Source organism: Triticum aestivum, chromosome 2A, assembly GCF_018294505.1.
Source record: "Triticum aestivum cultivar Chinese Spring chromosome 2A, IWGSC CS RefSeq v2.1, whole genome shotgun sequence".
In the NCBI taxonomy this organism is placed as follows: Eukaryota; Viridiplantae; Streptophyta; class Magnoliopsida; order Poales; family Poaceae; genus Triticum; species Triticum aestivum.
This window is the reverse complement of record NC_057797.1, coordinates 723572773-723596085: the sequence shown is the minus strand read 5'-3', so window position 1 is coordinate 723596085 and position 23313 is coordinate 723572773. Positions and strand designations below refer to the sequence as shown.

The following is a 23313-nucleotide window of genomic DNA, read 5'->3' as shown; positions in this document are numbered from 1 at the left end:
ATAATTTTGCTACCTGAGTAATTAAAATCCTCAGTTCAAAATATCGAATTTTCTTTTACACCAGTCGATTTTTTTAACTCAAATAACTTTTTTTTGAGGTAATGAACTCAAATAGCTATTCATTATTTCCAGAGGACAAAAAAAAAACTATCCGTCCCTTGGGCTTTTTGTACTGTGTGCAATTTCGAGGGCTATGATGATGCATGAGGCAGTGTGGGCCGCGCGTTAATGCGTAGCCCACAGATGGTTATGCAAATCGGGCTAACACAAAAATGGAGAAGGGGCAGGCCGAAGGCCCACACCAGAACCCATTGGCTTTGTCGCGTACCGTCATGCCCCGCTGGCCACCACCGCCGCCGTCGCCGCCGGCGGCGGCGGCTCGGCCCGCCGTTGCCTTCCCTCCCTCACCTTCCTCTCCAAGGTGTATCAGGCCGGCGCTTCGTCGCGCCATCGTGTTCACACCCCGCTGATTCCACTTTCCCCCCGCCGTGCGCCATCGCCAGCAGCAATGGGCCCGCCATGCTTACAGCGTTCCTTCGGCAGAGATGTATCCCCAATGGCAATAATCTCTCGGGATGGTGCACCATCTGCCCCTACGCCGTCGGCGTGTCGCCACGAGCTACCCTGCCGGAGCTCCGCCTGACTGACGGTGACCCATTTCTTCTCATATCCCCTTTCTTCTTCTTTGCAATGCTCCCTCCGTTTCATATTACTTCGCATATTAATTACAGTATGTCTTAAGTCAAACTTTGTAGTAAAATTCAAGTAAATTTAGATTAAAACATGCCAACATCTACAATACAAAATAGAAACAATATGAAAAACATGTATTCCACGGTGGATCTATGATATTCGTTTAGTATTGTGAATGTTGATATTTTTTCTGTAATCTTGGTCAAACTAATTATTGAAGTGATATGAATCGGAGGGAGGGAGTACTTAATTTCTATTCAAATCTTATGGAATAGAGTACCGGTATTTTACTGGAATCCATACATAAATTGTATTTCCTTTTTATTTCAGACCTCTTTTCTTGGACAATCTGAACATGGTGACCGGCTGTACTGGCTATCTTAAATTTCATGTAGTAACCATAGAGATTTGTGCCTTTTGTTTTGTTAGAAGAGTCAAATGGCCAAATATACAGGCAAATACCGTCCCCTGTTCACATGTGTGGGTCCTAAATTTAATGTCCTGAACAAAAAAATGCATAGGAGCTCTTAGGTGCCTGTGAACCCTATATGAATAGTAAAATAAAAAAATGCCAGGAAAATTTAAAAAACTCTGAAAATTTGGGGTATCAAACCTGGTCGGTCATTCTACTCACGTGCGAAGTTTCCTGAAGAAATGACATCAGTGGTATTCCTAGCCAAGAAAATGCAATCCGACCTATGATTCATTCATACAGTTTTTTTGTACAATCGAAATTTTTGACTTACGGCTGAGAATACCACGGATGTCCATTTCTTCATGAAGCTTCACACGGAAGTAGAATGATCAGGCAGGTTTGATACCCGAAAATTCAGATTTTTTTCCTGGTATTTTTTTATTTTACTATTCATATAGGGTTCACGGGCACCCAAGAGCTCCAAATCCGTGTCCGCAAGGGGTCTAGTTGTGAAATTACTAAGGGCATCTCCAACAGTTGTGAGATATGTATTGGTAAATTTGCCACCTAAGACATAGTGATGATGTGGCATGTATTAAATGTGGAGAGAGAGCAAAGTTGTATGTAGATTAACCAACAACCTTTGCACAAGCTCCAAGATGAAATAGAGAGCAATCACATTTATTGTCTCACCATCTATTGGATAGCTTACATACAACCCATTGGAGTAGTTGTATGATAGCTTGTTGGTTGATGACATGGACATTTTACCAACAAGACTAACATACAAACTGTTGGAGATGCCCTAACTCCATCAGTCTATCTAAAGCAATTACCGTGTTAGCATGCCCCAAACCATACTAGTACTGGTAGGCATTTGTTTTTGTTTACGTGAATCGAGTGTGTTAACTGGTGAGGTAATTCATTTGTCTGGCTAAGCTCCAAAATTTTCTATACATAACTCCGTGGGTAATATTGAGAAAAAAAATCGGTGCACATGTCCCCTAGGAGATTTGTACTCCTTCCGGTCCTTTTTATGCTGCATATTAGGTTTGACTGAAGTCAAACTTTATAAAGTTTGGTCAAGTTTGTAGAGAAAAATGTATCAACAGTTCTAATACCAAATCAATATCATTACATGCATTGTACTCCCTCCATTCCTAAATATAGGTCTTTCTAGATATTTCAATAAGTGACTACATACGGAGCAAAATGAGTGAATCTACACTCTAAAATATGTCTATATACATCTGTATGTGGTAGTCCATTTGAAATCTCTAAAAAGACTTATATTTAGAAATGGAGGGTGTAGAATATATTTTTATATTATATTTATTTGGTATTGAAGATGTTGACATTTTTCAATATGAAGTTTGTCAAAGTTTACAAAGTTTGACTTGAGACAAATCTAAAATGCGAACTAAAAAGGAACAAAGGGAGTACTGGATTTGACAAACAGTCAATATTGTGAGTGGCACATGTATTTTTTGCTTAATGACGTGACCAGTCAAGCTAATCTAAAATATATATTTTTATATGCAAATGGACCTAACATTATATTTTGATGCCCGGCTTTTGGGAATGCATGATGCTTTGCAAATGGCACAATCTGTAATGGTAATTTCCTTGCAATGGTTGATATAAGTGCAGGAAAGAGAAAGATGGAGAAAACTGAGGCATTGACTTGGAGCGTTGGGAGTTATGACTGGCCCATTCGTCCACATACCCTGTGTGAACGTGCGACCCACTGGTGAATACATAGTAGAGTATTTTCTTCTAGCAATACGTAGCAAGCACTCATCCCTGAACCGAATCATAAAGTTATCAGCACGGTTGATAGACGTGCAGCCACTCATTCTCGGGAGTACTAAGCCCACGCTTTCATATGCAAGAGCAACTGTGCAAAGAATTGTAGCCCACGAGATATTTCTTGATGGGCAATTCCCGACGGCGACCGGCAAACAATGCTGAATAATCCTCGCTCTTGCACCTTGTGTGGTCCTAGAATCATCAACGTTCCGGGCAAAGCTGGACACTCATACTCCTGCAAATGTGATGACTGATGAGCTTATCTTGAACAAAAACCACACAAAAAGTCAGAGCAGCATTAGATCGTCCAAGGCTCCAAGCATCTTCATGCCATCCTCCTTCTCCTTTCATTGCCTCCATATGAAAACATCTCCTTCCATTTGATCACAGGCATATGTGAAAGAAGGTATGACTCCCCTCCCAGTTTTTGTCCTCCTGTCATTGGTTTGTTTCTGCAAATCGGATGACCGCCTTACTCCCGCAAAACCGCTCAATGCCGGCGACAAGCTCGTTTCGAGCGGCGGCGTCTTTGCTCTTGGCTTCTTCACCCCGGCAAACTCAACTGCGGACTCGTACATCGGCATATGGTACAACAAGATCCCCGAGCGCACTTATGTTTGGGTTGCTAACCGCGACAACCCGATCAAGAATGGTTCTTCTGGGAAGCTGGTTGTGAGCAGTAACTCTGACCTCGTCTTGTCTGACTCCCAAGGCCATACTCTCTGGACAACCACAAACAACTTCACATCCGCAACCACGGGAACTGCTGCTATACTGTTGGACCCCGGAAACTTGGTCATCCGGTTGCCGAACGGCACAGACGTATGGCAGAGCTTCCATTACCCGACCGACACCGCCCTCCCTGACATGGTTTTACCACTGAGCACAAATGATGGTATCTTGAGGCGCCTCGTTGCTTGGAGGGGCCCTGATGACCCGGCCTCCAGCGACTACTCCATGGGTGGTGACTCCAGCTCAGACCTCCAGGTTGTCATCTGGAATGGGACGAGACCATATTGGCGCAGATCTGCGTGGGATGGGTCATTGGTCTCTGCCCTGTATCAAAGCATTACTGGCTTCATCGTAACTGAAACAATTGTTGACAGAGGGGGTGAGTTATACATGACATTCACCGTCTCCGAGGGATCACCAAGCATGCGCATGATGCTGGACTACAAGGGCACTTTTAAATTTCTGGTGTGGAACAGCAACTCATCATCATGGGAGGCTTTCATAGAGCATCCTAGTCCTATCTGTGAACGCTATGCGTATTGCGGACCATTTGGCTACTGTGATGCCACTGAAACAGTTCCGAAATGCAACTGCCTCAGTGGGTTTGAGCCTGATGGCGTTAACTTCTCCAAAGGGTGTCGGAGAAAGGAGGATCTGAAATGTGGTAAAGACAATAATTTCTCGACCCTGAGAGGTATGAAGACACCTGACAAGTTCTTGTATGTCAAGAACAGAAGCTTTGACCAATGCACAGAAGAGTGCAGTCGCAATTGCTCTTGTTCCGCATATGCTTATGCTAACCTGAAAAATGAAAGGGCTTATGCTAACCTGAAAAATGGAAGTGGGGATGCGGACCAGTCAAGGTGCTTAATTTGGTTGGGAGGACTTGTCGACACGGGGAAATTTCATGATGGTGGTGGTGAGAACCTGTACCTCCGCCTTGCCAGTTCAACAGGTATATATCTTTCCTTCTGCACTTATTGGTTATATCTTGTATGGTTTGATCAACGGTATATCTGTACCTCCGTCTTGCCAGTTCAATAGGTATTACCCTTTATGTTGAATTTTAGATGTGGTTAGGATGACATACCAATCAGGACAACTGCAAAACTTGCAAGAAATGCATGTTAAATCTTGAAAGCATCATCCTCTTGCTGGACTATATTTCTAGCTTTTTACAAAGAGAGCAAGTTGTCGAAGATTGTACTCCCTGTAATGGCTAGATGTGGTTAGGAAACTTAGGATGGCATAATAATTACAACAAACACAACACTTGCAAGTAGTGCATATTAAATTTTGAAAGCATCATTCTCTTGCTGGACTATACCTTTGGCTTTCTGCAGTTGACAAGGAGAGTAATGTATTGAAGATTATACTCCCAATAGTGGCTGGTCTGCTGATACTCGCATCCATCTGCCTTGTGTGGATATGCAAGTCAAGAGGTATAACAAGATTTACTTCACTTTTTAGGATGCAAGTTTTATGAGCTATTCGTAAAAAATACTCATACTAGTTATTCCTGTCGGTGTCAGGTAAACGACGAATCAAGGAGATTAAGAACAAACATACACGACAGCACTTGCAAAATTCTAAGTTGAACGAACTTGAGAATGAAAGTATAGACCTTCCATATATTTGCTTTGAAGACATTGTTACTGCAATAGACAATTTCTCAGACTACAAAATGCTTGGGAAAGGTGGCTTTGGAAAAGTTTACAAGGTAACAAGAAATTTTAGTCTCATTATTGATAACACTTTTTGCCTTTTTCTTTTGCTCAAGGATGGTGTGTTTGTGTAGGGACTATTAGAAGGTGGTGGTAAGGAAGTTGCTGTCAAAAGGCTTAGTAAAAGTTCCGGCCAAGGGGCCGACGAGTTCAGAAATGAAGTTGTTCTAATTGCCAAATTACAGCATAGAAACTTAGTTAGACTTCTTGGTTACTGCACTCATGAAGATGAAAAGTTATCGATATATGAATACTTACCTAACAAAAGCTTGGATGCCTTCCTTTTTGGTATGTTCTAACTTATGGTCACGTCTCACACAACATTATGTGATGATCGTTAATGTTTTTTTTTTGCAAGATGCAACAAGAAATTCTGTGCTTGATTGGCTTACCCGGTTCAAGGTAATTAAAGGGATAGCGAGAGGTCTTCTTTATCTCCACCAAGATTCAAGGTTAACAATAATTCATAGGGATCTCAAAGCAAGCAATATCTTGTTAGATGCAGAAATGAACCCTAAAATATCAGATTTTTGGTATGGCAAGGATATTTGAAGGAAATGAGCAACAAGCGAACACTATCCGCGTTGTTGGGACATGGTAAGTAATATATGCACCCGCTAAGGCTTAACATGCTAATTTTTTACAGCTTAACTAATTCAAGTTTCGTGGAATGATTAAAACAGTGGTTACATGTCTCCTGAATATGCAATGGAAGGTTCCTCTTCTGTCAAGTCTGACACATATAGCTTTGGCGTTCTATTGTTGGAGATTGTAAGCGGGTCAAAGATCAGTTCATCCCATTTCATGACGGACTTTACAAACCTTATAGCTTACGTAAGTAAACTAAAATGCTCTAACATTCAACAACTCAAACAATCATACTAACTTAAGGATTTAATTGGTTTAGGCCTGGAGCTTATGGAAAGATGGAAATGCAAGAGAATTGGTGGACTCGTCCATTGTGGAGAACTGTCCACTTCATGAAGTTCTACGATGTATTCATATAGGTCTCTTGTGTGTTCAAGACAATCCAAGTGCCAGGCCGCTCATGTCATCCACTGTGTTCATGCTAGAAAATGAAACGGCCCCGCTTCCTACTCCGAAGGAGCCTCTATACTTTAGGCAACGATATGATGAGGTTGAAGACCAAAGAGATACCATGGGAATAACCCTGAATAAGATGACTATCACTGTGCAAGAGGGGCGTTAGATGTTTAATTCATTGTTCTCCTTTTTTGTAAACTTCTCTAGTTTGTATAGGTGAACAGTTCAGCAATTCATATTCCTATGGATAAATAAATAATCCATTGAGTGCATTGTAATCCTGGTCGTGGGTTATTTTCATAGATGGTTTCCATGTGTGGAATTTACGTATTTTGCTCATATGTTCCTCACCTTGTCAAGTGGAGGAGGCTACCTGATTTATTTTGTCTGTATCCAGCTTCCTCGGTTAGTCAATGGTCTGAAGCTCTGAATTGCTAATTTGGTAAAAAGGCTGCTAGTAATTATATGTTCGATTTTAGCTGGCATCTTACTGTGAAATCCATTTTTTTTATGTTATGTTGCTATTGGCAAGTGAGATTGGTGTACACGCCCGAATTCTGACAATAATCTTTTATTTATTCAGATGAGTGGGCAAAACTTCAGGTATGGAAAACTTCTGAAAGTTCAGGTTCGACCTGAACAGAAAAGTAAGAAAAAAGTGGGGCTTCTGTGAATCTCTCAGTATCTATCAGAAAGGTAGAAAGGTCATTTCAAGTGATCTTGAACCGGTAAGACCAGAATAAATTGCCAGCCTAACTTATCCCTAATCATATATATTTCCTCTGAAGTTTCAGACATCACAATAAAAAAAATATTTAGCCACTACATCTGCACCACCTCTTTCATAGTTTCATCATTGGGATAGTATTGTTTACGTTTCAAAACAGTAATCTTGAAGTGCGCATGCATACTGTCAATTGTGATGGCCTGGTAAGTTCAGGATTTTTTTTCTTTTCAAAAGACAGGTCTTCAGTATATCCATGGTGCTGCCGGAGAATCAAGATAAAGGTGCTGAATTTGACTTTGGGTCTCCTCACGATCTGAAGTTGTTGAACATTGTCTTTCATGTTGCTTTATGAGTTCGACCATTACACCAACTTAGGGTGTTTGAGCTGCATGGTGGTTGCTTTCATTGAAGTTGAAAACAGAGTTAAATTCCAAGGTTACCATTAGCTCTTTCTGTGGCAAGAAACAGTCAAGTTCTCTGACAAGTACACATGCTTCGTTTGTCCCAATAACAGGACCATCAGAGGTTCAACTTTATATATCCATGCCACAGAAAAAACAGGACATGTCGCCTGAATATGCCTTGGAAGGAGGCATTTTTCTCTGTCAAGTCCGACACATATAGCTATGGGATCTTGTTACTGGAGATTGTAAGTGGGTTGAAGATCAGCTGACCTCGCCGTATTATGAGTGATTTCCGAAACGTTATAGGTTACATAAGTGCTACCAAATGCCTCGAATTTGGCCAAGTACAACACAACGAATAAAAATGTTATTAACTGATTATGCTCGACCATGTTTCAGGCATGGAATTGACTGAAAGAAGGAAAATCGGGGGATTTCCTGGACACGGTGCTTCTGAAGAGCTGTTTACTGCATGAGGTGTCGCTGTGCATTTATATTGGGCTCTTGTGTGCCAGGCCAGGCCACTCATGTCGATAGTCGTGTTTATGCTGGACAATGAGGCCGTGCCACTCACAACACCAGAGCAGCCTTTGTATTTTGTTGGAAGGAGGCATGAAGCGGAAGAAGCAGGGGAGGACTCTGTTAACAACGCAAGCCTGGCGACGCTAGCAGGGCGCTAGATGCTCATGATTCCTTGCACTGAGGTAATCTGAGTGCCCTGGAACGCCTAAGGGAAGCAGATTATGATTCACTGCCAAGTGGGTTTCAGTGGCCAACTGCTGGTGGAGAAGCCTCTTTCACGTTCGTGCCGTGCCCTCCTCCAATGGTTGGTTTAAAACTAATACTGATGATAGCTCTGGTCCATTGACTGCTCAATCCTGTTTTGGTGCCATTGTTCGGAACAGCGCTGGTCGGCCTGTTCTTGCTGCTTGGACTCATTGCCCAGTATGGAAAACTGCTGGAAGTTCAGCTTCGTCCTTAACAAATAGTCAGAAAAGTGGTGCTTCCTTGAATCTCCCAGTGTCTATCAGAAAGGTACAAAGGTTATTTTCTTCAAGTGATCTTGAACCTGTAAGACGACCATAGTAAGCCCAACTCACCCGGAATCACATATACCTCCTCTGAAGTTTCAGATATCACATTAAAATATTTAGCAATTGCATTTGCACTACCTCTTTCATAGTTTCATCATTCATATAGGTTTTTTTCACTTCAAAACAATAATATTGAAGCGCGTGTGCATATGGTCACTCGTGAGGTCTGGGGTCCTCTCTCCCACGAGGCGGCGGCGCCGCGCCGCCCCTGAGGAGTCCCCGTCCACACCGCCCTCATCCCTCCCCCTCCATCGCCTCCCTCTACCGCCGCTGTCGTTGATGACGCCGCAGGGCGAAACCCCTGTGGTGAGGCGGCGGCGGCGGCGCAGTCCCCGGCCGGCGGTAACGCGTGGGGGTAGCGGCGTCCATCTCCCTCCTCCTCCAACGGCAGTGCAAAGCGGGTTGGCGGTGGCCAGGAGATCTCCGGCGGCCGCTTGGCGGATGAGATTTGGCTGCAATGAGATCTGATCTGGGCCCGAGGGGTTTAGATCGAGATCCACTGTGGCTGCGCCTCAACTCGACAACGGCAAGAGGATTGGGTAATCTTCGCGGCACGAGGACGTCCGGGTCTCTTGGCCGGGCATGGTGGTGGTGGCTGCCTTCTCCACCAAAGGCGGTTGGCCAGACTGGTAGTGACGGATCGTGGATCCCACTATTAGCACTGGCGGCGAGTTGGGGAGACATAGTCATCGGTGAAAACCGAGCCGACTCTGGTCATGGCGGGCGATGGCGGCGTCTACATCGTTACCTTGATGAAGGTATCATCAACCTGCTCGTGCCGCTCCGGGAGAAATCCTAAGATCTCCGGATCGGATGATGGCGGCGCTGCGGTGTCGTGTTCCCTATTGGGGGCATCGTTTGTGGAGCGGCGCCAGATGAAAGAGGCGTGAGGTGGTGTGGCGTGCCTTCTCTCGCGTCGACAACGGCGGGTCTCGGCGGCATGGAGCAGCGGGGTTTCGCCGGTGGGTGTGTGATGATGGACGAGCGTAGGATAGTGGCGTTGTCTGGCGTCGTGGTGACGTCGGCGGCAGCTAGACCAGGTAAGGTAGATGCAACAGTACATCACTGAAGATGGAGTGGTGGCAGGTGGCTGCGGCGGCCTCATACCCGGCAGGCGTCCTGATTGAGGAGTGTGCCGGACTGGTGGGTGCCCCATACCCGGCAGGCATCCTGGTTGGGACCTCAGGTCTTAGATGTTAGGTTTGGCTGCGAGGTCTGTTTGGTATTAGGCCTAGACTATCAGCATCCCTACATCAACTGGATAGGAGTAGAGACAAATGTTGCCTAGACGGTGATTTTAGTCTTACTGTTGCATGACTTTGTAAGGTCTTGTGTGAATAATTAATAAAGTGGCTCCATGCATCGTCCAGATGCAGAGGCCGGGGATCCTCCTTCATTTCTGAAAAAATATGGTCACTCGTGACCATCTGATAACTTCCAGAATTTCTTTTCAAAAGGCTTGCCCCTTCGGTGTATCCATGGTTCTGCCGGAGAATCAAGATAAAGGTGTTGAACTTTACTGTTGGTCTCTGCACGATCGGATGTTGCTGAACTTTGTCTTGCATGCTGGCTTTATGAATTCGACCATTACACTAACTTAGGGTGCTGAGCTGCATGGTGGTAGCTTTCATTGAAGGTGAAAACAGAGTCAAATTCAAACCTTAACGCTAGTTCTTTTTGTGGCAGGAAACAGAGTCAAGTTGTATGCCAATTGACAAGTGCACAAGCTTCTTTTGCCCCAAGAACAGGACAATCAGAGGTTCGACTTTACATCCATACCACAGGAAAAATTGTGGGCCAAGGAGAAATTAAGTAATACTACATTTTATATATCTCTTCCAAGTACTTTATTGCAATCTCCGTAAAGATCAATCCATTTTATGCCAACCATCCCACTACGATGTTCAGCTTTCTAAGAAAAACTGGTGCTTCACTCTTTTCATTTCAGCAGTCATCCACACAGATAGACTCAGCAAGACCTAAAAGTGTACTGGAAATTGGTGCGATACCACCAAAACGTAAAGCAGAGGAGATGGGGTATTAGCTTGTTGCTAGGGCAAATACTCTCTAGCAGTCTAGTTTCAGTGCAAGACTACAGTTGAGATTCAGTCGTTTCTCGGCGTGTCGAACTTACCTGAATTTCTGTGCCACGGTTCGTTTTCGGTTGAATTTCATCGCTCATACCAGAAGAGACACGTATGTTGAGTTCATCTTTCTTACCCAATACTCTACAAAATACTACAGCTTGGTTGGTACCGATCAGGACTGCAACGTAGACCACATAACAAGAAACACACGCAGTATAGAATATGCCTGCGAAGAACTTACGCATGCCGATAATCCACTAGCATAGAAATGGAATAATTTAGCCTGAAAGATTCTGGCAATATTTAAGGAAAAGGACACGCATGCATGCACAAATTCTGAAAGCCCTGCTTATATTATACCAAAACATGTGGTCAGGTTCAAAAGAGAAGCTTATATTAGCAAAAGACACACTCTGCTGAGGTCAATCAAAGAGAGATGCCACTTTTATTAATCAATTTGGTACTTCCTTCGTTTTCATTTACTCTGCATATTAGAGTTGACTGAAGTCAAATTTCGTAAAGTTTGACCAAGTTTATAGAAAATAATATAGACATTTATCATAATAAATCTATACGATGTGAAAGTACATTTAATAATAAATCTAATGTTGTTGATTTGTTATTGTATATCTTAATATTTTTGTATATAAATTTGGTCAAAGTTTGTAAAGCTTGACTTTGACCAAAGTTAATATGCGAACTAAATAAAAACGGAGGGAGTACTGCAATATATCCGTAGAGAATGAAACCTGCTACAGACAGATCTGCTTTGATCCATCACGTACTGGATTAAAGTACCGAACCATTAAATTAGTTCTTAGACACAACCGATCGATGATGCAAGCCTAACAACCAATCATATGAACCCACCAATCATACGAACCCGATCGACGACGACGATCGGATGATCACTATGACATAATTCAGTCCTGTCAGCTAGCTGGTCCCTTAGTCAAATTCATTGATTATTCCCTGATGAACCTGAAGAATGAGTACAAGTCTTGAAGCACTCATTCCAAAGGTTCATCTAGCTAACCATATAGCTTCATCAGTACGTACGTAGTGCTATCCGTTACAAATTACGATCATGAGCTACTTATATAGATACTAAATCATCATGGTTGATCGAGGAACGCCGTCGGATCGATCTGCGCCGCACGTTCGTTCCACCCGGCGAGCCTTCGTCTACCTAAACTGGCCGCCGAAGGGGGTCCAGAAGTCGACGGGCCCATCGCTGGCCACCGCGAACGTGCTCGATATCGGCACCAGGCACAGCCCCCGGCCCTTGAGCGACACCTCGCCGCTGCCATCCTTGCACGACTTGTCAGGGCTAGCACTCGAGCTCTGTGACCAAACACAAACAGATGCAAAAGCTATCAGGCATGCACTAGGAGATGGTATTCGTATTCATGTGGCAATGGGAAGTGGGAAAGAGCAAGCATGCAGATGCAGCAACCACGCCATGTGTATACCTTGAGGTACTGTGGCACTTGATGCTGATGATGGCCCCTCTTCAAGTATGGAGCACTAAGCACCTGCATGGATGCAGAAACAAATGTTCATGAGCTCGGTCTCCAACATCTAGCTAGTCTCCTGTGAGGAAATCGATAGAGCTCGTGCGTGCGTGCGTGCTCCAGATGCCATGATCAAAAGCACTTGGCACATGCACTTACACCAGCCTGGTCGTGGAGGAACTTGATGTATTCGATGGTCTCGTGGAGCACCGACGCCGTATCCGTCTGCACGCACGCGCAACGATAAATGTTAAGATTGTGTGTTAGACTTAGACGCATGTGTGTCTGTCAAATCTCTCGAAAGGATCGAGGAGAGGAAAGGAACAACGCTTTTGCAGCAGCGACAAGATCATGCATGTGGTTGACGATATATATATATATATATATATATGATGTGGATCCAACTTCCAAGCAGCACTCTACTGGTTTGTGTAATGATATTTTTCATAAACTCCTTGGACGTTTGGTTTGAGTAATGCACATTGGACGATTGGACATGAAAAGCCTAGCTAAACTAGCTGGACAGCTCGCTTGATTACCTTTCCGAAAGGAGAGACGAGCTGTTGGAGTGCTGTGATCCTGTCCCCTAGCTTCTCCTTCCTAACCTGTAATGTATGTGTGGAGCAACTTTAATAATCAATAAAGATGCATATATAATACGGGTTTTGATCCACGCAACATGCACCAAATAATGCGTGTGGAGTTTGAAACAACCAGCTGGTTGTAAGTTAAGTTGACCATGCATGCATCTGCAATTCTGCATGGTAGATACATAGGTATGTATGGGACTATGGGATGATGCCTACCTTGAAGGTCGGCAATGACGACGGAGTCTCCGTTCTCGGCTTCTTGAATGCCGGCTCGCTGTTCGCCTTCTTGGTAACGATCGAGCTAGAGTCCCCCACTCCTTCTAACACACTCTACAGACAAAGAAGGTTAACTTATTAGCCAGCTATTCATTTAGTTTCTTGTGTTATTGTCTACTCCATGCTAGAGTAATCACTGGCACAAGCTTACCTTTAGTGCAAGATTTGCCCCACGCGGCGCCGGCGATGGTCGTTTCACCGCACGCACGCTAGTCTGCTCAGACACCGCCGGCGCTGGCATCGCCATGCCGAACCCGGCAGACGGGTTCCAGAACGCCGCATCGTTGGTGAACTGTAGCGGCTCCCTGACCCCTGCCTGGCCGCCCATCTGCTGGTACTGGTACTGCTGAATCCCCGCCGCCGGTGCCGGCTTGGCCATCGGCTCCAAGAGGCTCCTCAGCAGCGACGACGACTGGAACCCGTAGGGTGAGTTCGGCGACAGGAGCAGCTCGGGCGCCCCCAGACTGGACAATAGCTTCTGCTGGCGGTGGTGATCGCCGGCCTGCTGGTGGCCTTGCAGCGCTAGGTCTAGCTTATTTGCTGATGGGTCATTCAGCATGCTTGACGCGTTCATGTGGCTCTGCTGGTCCGTTCTTGAGCTCATGTCATGGTGGCCAACTTGGAGGAACCCATGCATGTTACCAGCGCCGCCGTTGCTCCTGTGAAAAGGTTAAAACACACGCACATACACATAGATTTCATTAATCAATTTTAGAGTCACGGGAGTAGATAAGTATGCATCTAACTATCTATCTATCATCATCACCATACATATCATTTGATAGTACGAGATCACGGAGGGTAAACTGATCCAGCAAGGGTAGGTGAATCGAACAACTCACATGTAAGGGCTATTCCAGTCGGTGAAGCCGGCTGCCGGGTCGCTGATGCTGGCTGTTTCTTGGAAGGTTACGGAGCTGTTGTTCCCGGGCGACTCGGAGGAGGCCGTGGTGGTGCAGCTCTTGGCCTTGCCGCCGTCGGCCACCGCCATGTCGTAGCCACCAGCAGCCAGCTGAGCGGCCGGCCAGGTGTTGAACCCTGCGAGCTCCGTCGAGCACGCCGCCGCGGGCACCGCGGTTGTGTTGGTATTCCACCACATGCCGTGTGAGACAGCTCCGCCGCCGCCGCCGTTGTGCATGGCCGGAGCAGCGTACATCAGCTGATGATCTCCCATATCAACGGACCGATCCACCGACGCCGCCCCGTTTCTTGGTCGATCTTCTCGGTGTGCGGCGGAGAGGAGCGAGATGCAAGCAAGCTGGGATGCAAGGGAGTGGTGAGTGCTTGTTGGGTGGGCGGAGGGGAAGGGGAAAGGGGGTGAAGCTAAGATGAGGGGTAGTGGCAGTGGAAAAGATGTGGTTGTGTGTCTTGGGTATATATAAACCGTTTGGAAAGGGCGGCGAGGAGAATTTCGCCTACCTGACCGCCGGGGTGTTGGGTCGCTGGCGGTCTTCCGGCATTGCGTCAGCTTGGTAAGTAAAATTGATCTGGTGCAACTGATCATGATCCAAGCGGTTGTTCAGCAACCCAAGATCAGTCACTAGAGAACAGCACTGTCATGCTCTATTTTTATTTAAAATATTAGCTGGAGGCAAACCAAGCCTTTGAATTGATAAAGCCATTAACCAACCAGAATTACAATGAAAAGCAACTGCACTACTTGGGCTGTAATTTCTTTAACTCGATTGTCTTGTAGTAGTACTAGTATGTTACTCCATCCGTCCCATAATATAAGAGCATTTTTCAAAAATGCTCTTATATTATGGAACGGAGGGAGTACATTATGGTCTTAGGTTTTTGACGTGCATGCTTTATGATCCTATCTCGACTACCGAAAAAAAGAGACCTAGTCCCTTTGTTCCCAAATAGACATTGTTTTGGGTTTTGCACAATCTCTAGTGATCGAGCAACTTTAACCAATATAAATACTTATGTTTAAATTTTACATTGTGAAATCGTTTCTAATGGAATTCAATGATATGAGTTCTATCTTAAAGAACTAAAAAATATTATGGTTCAATATTCATCAAAGATGAAAAGCAATTCATTTTGTCATAATTGTTTGTCTTCAATGATTTTTCATAACGTTTGTTTGTTGTGCCCAGTTTTGTTTACTTGAATCAACTTTCATGCTTTAATAAAATTGTTATTTTCCAAAAAAAGTATAAATATTCTTTGCAACAAAAGGTAGATTTGGACATTAGGGTTGAAAGTAATTCATTTTCAAAATTATAAAATGTTTATTTCATCTATATGTGGGCATGTGGTGATTTTGCATTGTTAGCGAACAGGCAGGTTCCCTATGTGTCCGAGCAACCATAAAGGGCTGGCTTGGTGCGAAACAATTGCGGTATTTAAGATTTTACATTTTGAAGCTTATTTTAATGGTAGATCTAATGTTATAACTTTTTATCTGACAAACATAAATTATTTATTAGTGATAGTAGTCAAAGAAAAAACTTAGTTATTGTACGCTTTCTAGAAAATCAAGTGACAATTAATATGGATTGGAGGGAATAGTCTTGGAGACTAATTAATATATCCATGATAAAGATAGTATCTCAATACATACGAAAAATTCTTTGCAAAAAAAGAAGGCCCAGACAAAAAGGAAATTGCTCCATATTTGTTCCAGACAAGTCACATCTAGCTATACTATCAAGAAATTCCGATCCTTCAATCTTCTCTTTAGTGATTCTTAAGTCAGAGGCCCAGAGCACACGCTAGATGTATAATGGTAAGGATTTAGGAATATTGAGATTACACAAAAGCATGGATTCAATACTTGATTTATGGCCCGGTGCCATGTTTCACACATTGGAATCAGGATAAATACATCAAATCAGCATAAATAATATATGTTATCTCTTACAAATAAAACAAAGGAATAGGACTAGGGCATAAATTCGAACTAATCAATCAAAGGTCTTGACCCCAGAAAGGGAGTCTTGCTGGTGATAGCAACCCAAAGCAAATAAATTACACCAACTGGTGGAAGGAATGCCTGAGATGAAATCGCCTAACGTTTCCTGCAATAGTCAGACTGTTGCACCTAATCTTTGTGCCAAGAAGTCTTGTTTGCGTGTACTATAGTCGCCTCCAAGTGATCTAATCTATCCTAGCGAATTACTTTCTCGCTGGTAACTATAGCTAAATTATGACTATCAGCCTTTATTTATTTTATTGTTAAGCATTCCCGACCACTAGAAGATAAACTCAACGTCGCGGTCCGATGCAAATTACATGCATGCCCTGAGACATATTCTACAAATCGTAGCATGCTTTGCTTGCCGATCAAATAATTGTAGCTAGCATATTATGCATTTTAAACACAAAGTAAATCTTATAGCATTTGAGTGGAAGAGTGTACCCTTGATTAACAGAGAGAACCGGCCATGTTTTTCTGCGAACTTGAGAATGCAGATACAAAAACGTCAGTTTCGTTTGGGGGTGGGCGACGTGATGGAAGAACCCCCCACACATCGCACGCGTAGGCAGGCATGCACCCCATGTTTTGTCTTGGATCGTTATGATTCCCTCGTTTCTTTTTGGATTTTTCCTCCATGCACTTATATTCCCTTGTGGGTTCAGACCAGCCAAATGCTTGCATTATTCCTCTTATTTTTCTTCTCCTAGAGAATTGCTTAACGACGGAGTGTTTATATTTAGTTAAGATGCTAGTATAGTAGCTAGCGCAGTGCAATGCGACCGAAATGCACAAGCTAGCTATGCCTTGCATGCCTACCATGGTCAACGCCATTTCTCCTACTACTACTACTTGTGGGCTGGAAACCGTCGTGTTCACGGGTAGCATAGACAGAGTGCGACTAACATAGATTATTAGAGCATCTCAACATACAGGGTTCTCGCAAGTTGTCATGGAGGTTGACTGTTTAGAGGTCGTAAACCGCTGACTGTCATGTCACAATTTCAGATTGTAGATTCGTAGTTGACGCCTATCTTCAATGAAATTAGGGACAAACCTTCAAGTTTCGCTTTGTTTTCGGTTAAGCACACTTCTAGGGACTTTAATGGCTCTGCGGATCTTTGCTAAACGTCCTATTTTTTTAGCAGTGTCAAATTGCTAAAGAACCCGGCATCTCCGCCGATGTTTGGTGATCGAAATTAGCCAATCCAGATTGTATATGCTCTTATGTGTTAAAAGACATACTAGAATAGTAATCCCTTCATCTCAAAATAAGTGTCATTGATTTAATACAACTTTATAGTACTGATTTTATACTAAATCAGCGATATTTATTTTCATACAGAAAGAGTGTTAGTTAAACTAACATAAGATTTTTTAGGTTACTATAAAATAGTGATTTAAAACTCTTATATACTATTAGTTTACAAGAGGAGTACTAATTGCGACATTTAGTGGACTTGAGAACAGCACCTACGCCCCTCACAAAAAAGGAGAAGAGGAAGATCGATAGAGAACAGCACCATCGCGGACGCGCGTCGTGACATTCTTTCGGCAATAATGCTAAGAGCATCTCCAACAAAAGCGCTATATAAACGACGCACGGTATAAAAACTGCTTTTAGCACGCGCGGATCTGATTTGGAGTCTTCAGCAGCCGCACAAAAAAGCGCGCACGCTATAACTAATGCAGTGTGCGCATCAAAAAGGCATCGCACGCAGCATATTTAGTGCGCCCGGTCGCGCGCGCTGCAAACTCTGGGCTGCTGCAGATGGGACCGCTTGATTGAGACCGTTGGACTCGCGCGTGCAGCATATTTTGCAGCACTTGCTGGAGCAAACGTCTTCTAGCGCCCTAAAAAACTACTTGCACGCTGTAAACCCGTTTTTTGGGCGCCGCGCATTGGGCGGCTGTTGAAGATGCTCTAAACATACAAAGAATTACATGCAATTACACGTTGACTAGGATTTTTTTTTCCTTTCTAACTAATCTCTTTCCCCTGATTTTCATGAGGTGGGCCCCTCCTCCTTAATCTCCAATGAAAACTTACCTGCCTGTAAAACCCCTGTAAACCTATGTATATGTAGCATTTTATTACTCATCTTTCGGATTACGCATGCAGCAGAATCCCATATGGAAGGAAGACGGTGGCCGGCCTGAGCCTAGCAAGGTGGTACACTGCATGCATGTAACACGGTGAATGCACGCACAGCTTTGGCGCGACGACGGCTCGGTTGACGTCATGCTTACGGCCGGCCGCTGGTCGATCTATAGCGACGGGGACGGCGACGGAGAGAGCGAATGCGTCAAAAGCACGGGGCCCAGGGGGTCGCACGCGTGCCCGGAAAAAGCCAGCCGCCCACTCACTCCATCCACACGCAACACAACACAGCACAGCACACACAGATATCGACCCAATCTAGCCACACACAGACACAGGGCATGCATGCATAGCATATAGCTCCACTCCAGGGACGGGGCTTACCTGCGTCCCGTACGTGCGCCCATCCGTGCGCGCCGCTGATCGCTGCCGCCCATCCCTGCCTCCCCTCGTGGGGCCGTTTTTTCTCGCACAAAAAAGAATCAAAAATATCCTTCCAAATACACATCGACCCGTAATACTTGCTTTACCCAAAAAAAAGACCTGTAATACTTGCTGATCATCAAAACTGAATAAAACTATGGAGGGAAATAATCCCAATCAGATCTCTTAATCCCGCCAAAACAACATCCTTATCTCTAAATCGCATCAGAATGGACCAAAAAATATAGAGATTAATAGAGCCTGCTGAAACAATCAGGAGACTCTTTATCATTCATCAATCAGGAGACTCTTTATCATTCATCAATCAACAGCGTCAAGCAGATGCAACGTCTCTGAGTCTGGAGCGACCTAGAGATTGAAGCGAAGGATCTTCTTGTCCTTCCCTGATGGCTTCTCCAGGGGGTGGTCATGGGAACCATGATGATAATGGATCAGAACCACCAACAGTGAGATTCTCACTTGTATTCTTCATATCCTCCTTTTCATCTTCATAGTGATTTTTTTTCTTCATATCCTCCCTTTCCCTGATGGCAAATAAACATGGTTGTTAAACATCTGTTAATGAAAGATCATATAAGAAAAGATCTGTTAAACATCTGTTAATGAAAGATCATATAATTGATACAGGATGTGCAAGAAACCGCAGCTAGCAATGCGAAAGATCGTATTAATGAAAGGGTACCAAAGATTGGAATGAATTTTTTATCTGATGAAGAGGCTTATTCCTTTTATAACAAGTATGCTGAAGTTATGGGTTTCAGCATCCGGAGAGGTAGTAAGCATAAAGTAAAGAACTCTGATACAATACAACAGAGAACATTTTTCTGTTCTCGTCAAGGTATGGACCACTTGTAATTTGTTTGGAGTATAATAATTTTTAGATGCACTAAGACAATAATTTAAATTATTAGGAACTCGTGCTGAAGATAAGAGAGAAGATACATTCAGTTATAGTAGGCCTGAATCACGATGTGGATGTAATGCACATATGAAAATAAGTCTTAGGAATGGATTTTATCAGGTTTACGAATTTGAGGAGACACATAACCACATTCTTGCTACTGGAACCATGGCCCAATACTTGAGATCTCACAGAAAAGTGACAGATGCACAAATAGCGGCTGCAGAGGTCGCAAAGTCTGTAGGCATTTCTAATAAAGCAACTATTGATCTTATGGCCAAAGAAGCATGTGGACAAGAAAACCTTGGTTTTATCCCTCAAGACATGAAAAATCGTTTGTACTCAAAAAGAACATTGCAAGCAGCGAAAGGTGATACAGGGGGAGTGTTAGAATACATGGAGAAGAAGGTAGCAGAAGATGTCAAGTTTTTTTATTCAATTCAAGTAGATGAGGACGATTTGATAACTAATATATTTTGGGCTGACTCGAAAATGGTCTCAGACTATGCAACTTTCGGTGATGTTATAAGCTTTGACACCACATATAGGAAACTAAATGATGGGCGTCCATTTGGTTTGATTGTTGGGGTGAATAATCATAAGAAAACTATTGTGTTTGGTGCTGCACTTCTTTATGATGAAACTGCTGAAAGTTTTGGTTGGCTTTTTAGAACTTTTCTAAAAGTTATGTCAGGGAAACATCCACAAACAATTCTTACCGATGAAGATGCAGCAATGGCCAAGGCAATCAGTGAAGTCCTACCTCACTCTCACCATAGACTTTGTGTGTGGCATATGAATCAAAATGCTTGCAAGCACCTTGCTGGAGTTGTTCCAGAATATAAGAAGTTCAATAGTGATTTCCAGCATTGTATCTATGACATAGAGGACGAAGAAGAATTTATAAGTGCATGGAATGATATGCTTGATAAGTATGGACTACGTGAGAATACATGGCTCCAAAGGTTGTTCGAGAAAAGGGAGCAATGGGCACTAGTGTATGGTAGAAATACATTCTCTGCCCACATGAGCACTACCCAACGAAGTGAAAGCATGAACAATGAACTGAAGCGTTACATCAGTATTAAATATGACATGCTTACTTTTTTCGAGCATTTCGAACGGCTTGTTGCAGATAAAAGATTTGAAGAAGTGAAGTGTGACTTCAAGGCATCACAAACTACTCCCAAGATGAAGGCGGAATGTAGCTATATATTAAGTCAAGCTGTAACTACATATACTCCAGCAATATTCAAGATGTTTCAGGAGGAAGTGCTTCTGACCCTGAATTATGACACGTTCCTTCGTGATGATAGTGATACAGACCAAAAGTTTTACACGGTAAAATTTCATGACACAAAACGTGAGCATGTTGTTAGATTTGCTCCAAATGAAGAAAGGGTGAATTGTAGTTGCAAGAAGTTTGAATTTGCTGGAATTTTGTGCCGTCATTGCTTAAAGGTACTTGATATCAATAATATCAAGCATATCCCTGAACAATATATCTTGAAAAGGTGGACAATAGACGCCAAAGTTCTCGAGATAACAAGCAATTGCAATCTACATGAGGATCGAAAAGCAAAAATGTCAAACTACTACAAGGAATTGTGCAGAATGTTTGTGAAAATAGCTGCTCGTGCCTCTGAATCGGACGAAACATATGATATGGTTGCTAAATGCGCAGAGCAGCTAGCAGAAGCTGTGGAGAAACACTTGAAAAATAGAACTGATCCTGATCCTGATCCTGATCCTGATATGGGAAATTCCTCTGTTTCGCAAGGTATATATTGTACTACTAATTGCATAGAGTTTTGTATAAGACTTACATTTTAGTTTATAGTTGCAGGTCCGCTTATCGACTCTAGTAGAGTTTCAAAACACAACGAGGGGCTTGCCAAGCCAAGAGGTATCAAGGAGAAGGAGAAGACTACACGAGGATCAGCAAGACCCATTGGTGGATTGGAGAAAGCAATAACAAAGAAGAAAAAGAAGACAGATGATCCTGTACCAGTACAACCTCAAAGCACATCAATGGTCTGAAACTGTCCCACCTTTTTCACATAGAAATTTTAATTTTACTCACATTTATCCATCACTTTTTATAGGGTCATTTGGAGCTAATGGCAAATCAGATGGGCGCACCGCAATTACTGTACAGCCCATTCCTAAATGCTTCCATGCACCCAACACTTGCTAATACAATTATCATGTCAACACAACCCGCTGGGGGTTTAGAGAAAGCAAAAACAAACCAGGAAAAGAAGACCGATGAATCTTTACAACTACACCGTCAAAGCGCATCAACGGTATAACACGATCCAACTTGTTTCACATAGAAAAAATAGTTCTACTAACATTTATCTATCGCTTTTTATAGGGGTATTTGGATTTTATGCAAAAGCAAATGGGTGCACTGCAATTGCAGTACAATCCATTCTTAAATGCTTCAATGCAGCAATCGCTTGGTAACACAATCTCAATGTCAGCAAAACCCAATGGTCGCTTGGCGAAAGGAAAAACAAAAAAGAAAAGGAAGACAATCGATTCTTCACAAGCAGAACGTACAAGCACATCAATGGTATAAAACTGTCACACTTTTTTTCATACAAATTAATTTTGCTGAAATTCATGTATCACTTTTTATAGGGTAATTTGGAGGTTATGACACACCAAATGAGTATGCCGCAATTACAGTACAACCCATTCCTAAATGCTTCAGTGCAGCCATCACTTGGTAATACAATCTCAATGCCACCACAACCAAATGGTGGCTTAGAGATAGCAAAAACAAAACAGAAGAAGACTAGTGATTCTTTACAAGTACAACCTGAAAGCACATCGAGGGTATAAAACTATCCTGCTTGGTTCACACAGAAAAATTAATTTTATTGACCTTAATCTATCATTTTTGTAGGGTCATTTGGAGTTTATGACAAATCAAATGGTTGCACCGCAGTTGCAGTACAATCCATTGCTAAGTGCCTCAATGCAGTCATCACATGGAAATACATTCTCGATGCCAATGAACCAAAGAATGGTGGCAGGATTCCAACAATACAATACACTAATGGTAGAAGCATTGTACTTTGTCATGTTTTATTATCATTTCGAAACTTCTGCGTGATTAAACTTTGCTACTTTTTTGTATAGGGTCATCCAAACAACCACATCTGCACCGATTTCCAAGTGCACAACTCGGCATTGCAGCAACAGAGCATTGGACCCTCTGCCTCTACTTTAATGACAGGACAAAATCAAGTCATCTTCCATGAACCGAAGCCAACTTAATCAATTTGTTATGAACACTATAGCTTGCGGCAGCTTGATTCACCTTTCCTACCCCATCACCACCCCGCGTGCTTGCGGTGTTGGGTTTCGTAGTAATTTCAAAAAATTTCCTACGCACACGCAAGATCATGTGATGCATAGCAACGAGGGGAGATTATTGTCTACGTACCCAACGCAGACCGACTGCGGAAGCGATGACACGACGTAGAGGAAGTAGTCGTACGTCTTCTCGATCCAACCGATCAAGCACCGAAACTACGGCACCTCCGAGTTCGAGCACACGTTCAGCTTGATGATGATCCCCGGACTCCGATCCAGCAAAGTGTCGGGGAAGAGTTCCGTCAGCACGACGGCGTGGTGACGATCTTGATGAACTACAGCAGCAGGGCTTCGCCTAAACTCCGCTACAGTATTATCGAGGAATATGGTGGCAGGGGGCACCGCACACGGCTAAGGAATAGATCGCGTGGATCAACTTGTGTCAACTTGTGTCTTTGGGGTGCCTCTACCTCAGTATATAAAGGAGCCAAGGGGGGAGGGGGCG

The 23313-nt window shown here is 43.4% G+C and overlaps 2 protein-coding genes across 3 annotated transcripts; one reads left to right on the top strand and one right to left on the bottom strand.

The window, feature by feature from the left end:
* The first annotated feature begins 300 nt into the window (after positions 1-300).
* LOC123190588 (G-type lectin S-receptor-like serine/threonine-protein kinase B120) lies at positions 301-6689 on the top strand. 2 transcript variants are annotated; one of them, XM_044603258.1, is made up of 8 exons: positions 301-4604; positions 4993-5091; positions 5182-5369; positions 5448-5661; positions 5732-5825; positions 5917-5970; positions 6057-6207; positions 6281-6689. In XM_044603258.1, the coding sequence occupies exons 1-8, from the start codon at positions 3326-3328 to the stop codon at positions 6581-6583; spliced, it is 2382 nt and encodes a 793-aa protein (XP_044459193.1). In that variant the 5' UTR covers positions 301-3325; the 3' UTR covers positions 6584-6689. The 2 variants fall into 2 exon arrangements, 1 of the variants encoding a protein (XP_044459193.1); XR_006496420.1 differs by lacking the exon at positions 6281-6689 and having other exon boundaries at positions 5732-5775; positions 5873-5970.
* A 4977-nt stretch (positions 6690-11666) lies between these two features.
* LOC123190587 (transcription factor bHLH112) lies at positions 11667-14464 on the bottom strand. The gene is made up of 7 exons (XM_044603257.1): positions 13952-14464; positions 13261-13768; positions 13050-13163; positions 12783-12848; positions 12403-12468; positions 12202-12264; positions 11667-12073 (listed from the first exon to the last, which is right to left on the bottom strand). Exons 1-7 carry the CDS (start codon positions 14281-14283, stop codon positions 11915-11917), a joined length of 1308 nt encoding a protein of 435 aa, XP_044459192.1. The 5' UTR covers positions 14284-14464; the 3' UTR covers positions 11667-11914.
* Positions 14465-23313: the final 8849 nt, after the last annotated feature.